We start from the raw sequence: 3,659 nt of genomic DNA, 5'->3' as shown, positions 1-3,659 counted from the left end.
GTGCTGGCGCTCGCTGACCCCCGCGGTTCTGCCCCCAGGTGATCTTCGGCCCCATGTTCTCCGGGAAGAGGTAGGCGTGGGGTGGTTGGGGGGACAGGGAGCGGGCCGGGGCCCGCTGATGGTGTCTCTTGCAGCACGGAGCTCATGCGGCGGGTGCGGCGATTCCAGCTGGCCCAGTACCGGTGCCTATTGGTGAAGTACGCCAAGGACACGCGCTACTGCACCTCCGGCGTCTCCACACATGACAGGTGAGTCTCTGGGGCAGGAGGAGCCACCCCTGCGGGCCCAGCAGCCGGGACCACCCTCTAACCTTTCCCCACAGGAGCACCATGGAGGCGATGCCAGCCTGCCTCCTCATGGACGTGTACCAGGAGGCACTGGGCTCTGCTGTCATCGGCATTGATGAAGGCCAGTTCGTAAGTGCAGGGCCAGGGCAGATCCTGGGCAGCTCTGCAGGATGCAGTCTCTTCTGAGCACCCTGTGCAGAAGAAGGTCTGAATCCTGTGTAGAAGGGGATGGGAAGAAATACCCTGGGGCAGTTTGAACCTTCTGGACTATGCTCATATAGCCAAACCCTTCCCTCAGTCCCTGCAGGCTGAGGACAGCGGGGCTGGGGTCAACGGGTGGGCAACGTGGCTCTAATTTTCTCTGTGCCCTGTGCTACTGTCTGGGCACGTGCTGCTGGATCATGAGCAAACTGATGCCCCTGCCTCTTCCTGACGCTGTTTCTGTCCCTCCTCCAGTTTCCAGACATCGTGGATTTCTGTGAGATCATGGCCAACGCTGGGAAAACCGTCATTGTTGCTGCTCTTGATGGGACTTTCCAGAGGAAGGTAAACCACTCTTCTTTTTAGTGCAGCAGCTGCTTTGGGATCCTCGTAGAACCCATCCAACAGAACCTCACGTTCTCTCTTGGCAAGGCTTTCGGGAGCATTCTGAACCTGGTCCCGCTGGCAGAGAGTGTGGTGAAGCTGAACGCCGTGTGCATGGAGTGCTACCGAGAAGCCTCCTACACAAAGAGGCTGGGAGCAGAGAGGGAGGTGAGTTCCCTTGGAACAGAAAGCACTTCAGTAGCTTCTTCTTGCCGGTCCTGCTAGTCTAGAGGGATCCCCTCAGGGGAACTGAGCTCTGCAGAGTCACTCTCCCAATTTTCTTGCCAGGTTGAAGTGATTGGAGGAGCAGACAAGTACCACTCTGTCTGCCGATCCTGCTACTTCCGCAAGCGGCCTCAGCAGGCTGGGTCAGAAAACAAGGAGAACGTGCCCATGGGGGTGAAGCAGCTGGACGTGGCTGCCTCCCGGAAGATCTTTTTTGCTTGATTGCTGGGCTCCAGCATGGGAAAAAGTGAGAGGAAGGAAGCTAAATGCTGCAGCTCTCAGATGCCACATCCGGCTTCCCCTGCTTTTAGCAAACCTCTTAAGTGTCTTAGCTCTACCTGCCAAACCACGCTGCTGTTCCTGTGCACTGAGCACCAGGAAAGAGGAGGATCAACTGCACCTGATGCCAGGGGCAAGATGAAGCAGGAGCCTGACTAAAAGTGAGTTCCTTTCTCAACATGGAACAGAGACAGGTGTAGTTACCGATGCCGCCACACAAACAGGTCCCGAAAAACTCTCCCAGCAAGCCAGGCTGCAGGGCGGCCATCGCTGGCCATAGTTCCGGCCTGCTCTCCTGGTCTTCTGCCTGTGTTCAGGCTGGCACTGGTGGGTGGTTCACTTGCCTGTCAACGCAACTGTTTCTTTATCTCTTGTGCACTGTTGCTAAATTGCAGGTTTCTTAAGACAATGTACACTAAGTTAGTATTTTAAACCCACTTCCTTTTTTAACGCAGTCTGAGGCGATAACCCCTTCCTTGTCGTAGAGGTGTGGCACAACTTTTCAACTGACACACGTAGCAGCAGCCCGCCCTCAGCAGTCCCTTTGAACAACTGTGCATAGCATGTCTGTTTGCCGTTATGATCGCTTGCTGCAACTGTCCTATAAGTTTGGGGGTTTTTTTTGAAGCAGATGGAGGGAAAGGAAGGCTTGTCTTGATGGCCTGACAGTAGGCTCTTCCTGGCTTGTGAACTTTAAAAGGGCTCACAGCGATCTGGTAGCAGCCTGTGTGTTGAGACAGAGTCCTTTTAGAAGAACTAGAGGTCACTTCAGGAAGAGCTTCCTCTCCAAAATCAGGGTGGTTTTGCTCAGGTCTCAGCTTGGTGCTGCCACTTCAGTGCTTAGTTACCTGTGAAAGGTTTGGAGACTCAGGACTGTAAAGGTTTGGGCTACTGTTCTGTGAAGATCCAGCTACTTGGAAAAGGGTCTCTGCTTTGAGTGGATGGTTCTCAACTCCAGTCATGTATCTTGTTCTCTCTTCAGCCTTCCAAAAATCCTTGAGGCTGATTCGTCCTCTGCTGTAAGGTGACGGAAGGATCCTCTTCCCCCTTTGCTTGACTTGGCTTCTGGAAGGGTCTGGGTTTTTTTTCCTTACTCCTTGCAAAAGTGCTTTTCCCTGTAAGCCGGTGTCCACAAGGTCCAAGCAGTAGCTCTTGGTTTTGCCCAGGTGAAACCTCCACATGCTCTCTGTTTGCAGTGCTCTCTGTTTGCCTACACCCTCCAGCTAGGAGGAGGCGCCTCCCTAGAAGGTTACAAGAGCATCTGAAACCCCCTGCTCCCTCTGCATTACTTGAAGTGATGACAGTTATACTCACGAGCACTTCATTGCCAGGCCTGGGCTTTCCCCTTGGGGCTGGGAAAGGCAGCGCTGCTACTGGTTTAGGTTAATAAAGAACTTCATGAAATTGTGTGTGTTTTATACCGGACTGCACTGAAAAGGCTTCCCCGGAGTAAACACTGCACAAAGAGCGCAGGCTGATCGCTCGCAGCCCCAGCCTGGGTTGGTCAGCTGGTCGCAGGAGTGGTGTTGAAGCTCTCTGCTCAAACCTTCTACCAAACAGGCTCTGAGGAGCGGGAGGAGGGCTTGCCTAAAAATAGACACCAGCATGAGTGTGCTGTTTGCAGTCCAGCAGTTGGCTGGGGCTGCTCTGCCGCTTCCCTGTCTGGAACCCCCAGCCCTCGGGGCGAGAGGAGGAGGAACCCTGTTTTGCTTCCCCAGAGAAGAAAGGCACGTGGCGGCTAGGTGAAAAAGTTTATTCCTCCTCTACAGTGACAAACAAAGAACTACTTGAACGCCAGCCCCAGCAGCGACAGCTCGCACACCACACGCTGCTGCTGGGAACAGCTCCACAGCAGGTGCAGCAGAAAACAACCTGAGACAGCAGCCGACATCGGCACCCTGGGGTCAGCCGGGAACGCCGGCTGCGAGCAGGACGAGTAGGACATGGGATGTCGGCCTCGCTTCTGCGGAGGCAGCGCTTAGCGGGAGGCAAGCGAGGGGGGCAGAGTACCGAGTCAGCAGGGAAAGCACTCCAGGATATTCCTCGGGACGCCCGGAGCAGCCACAGCCCTGCTGAGACATTCCCAGCACTCGCCGTTCCCACGGATCCCAAACCGCGTCATCTAAGCACCGACAGCTCTAGTGCAGGCTGTGAGAAGGCACAGCACGGGTTTATAGTCTAAAGAAGACAGGGCTTTGGCATCAAGCTCACCCAGCAGCAGCCGAGGGGGGAAGGCACAGGAAGCCGGGGGAAGGCAGGAGCTGGACCGCGCCGCCCGGCTGT

The 3,659-nt window shown here is 55.4% G+C and overlaps 1 protein-coding gene across 1 annotated transcript in view; it reads left to right on the top strand.

The window, feature by feature from the left end:
- The window catches only part of TK1 (thymidine kinase 1, soluble), a 3,074-nt gene extending 1,743 nt beyond the window's left edge, over nucleotides 1-1,331 (top strand). Inside the window, exons 2-7 of the mRNA XM_009881295.1 lie at nucleotides 39-70; nucleotides 135-248; nucleotides 323-416; nucleotides 744-833; nucleotides 921-1,040; nucleotides 1,161-1,331. Coding sequence (XP_009879597.1) covers nucleotides 39-70; nucleotides 135-248; nucleotides 323-416; nucleotides 744-833; nucleotides 921-1,040; nucleotides 1,161-1,319 — 609 coding nt within the window. The 3' untranslated portion in view covers nucleotides 1,320-1,331. The remainder of the gene's footprint in view (nucleotides 1-38; nucleotides 71-134; nucleotides 249-322; nucleotides 417-743; nucleotides 834-920; nucleotides 1,041-1,160) is intronic.
- The last annotated feature ends 2,328 nt before the right edge of the window (nucleotides 1,332-3,659 follow it).

This window comes from Charadrius vociferus, unplaced genomic scaffold, assembly GCF_000708025.1.
Source record: "Charadrius vociferus isolate BGI_N301 unplaced genomic scaffold, ASM70802v2 scaffold373, whole genome shotgun sequence".
Classification (NCBI taxonomy): Eukaryota; Metazoa; Chordata; class Aves; order Charadriiformes; family Charadriidae; genus Charadrius; species Charadrius vociferus.
Note: the sequence above shows the minus strand (reverse complement) of the source record. Positions and strands in the feature narration are given on the sequence as shown.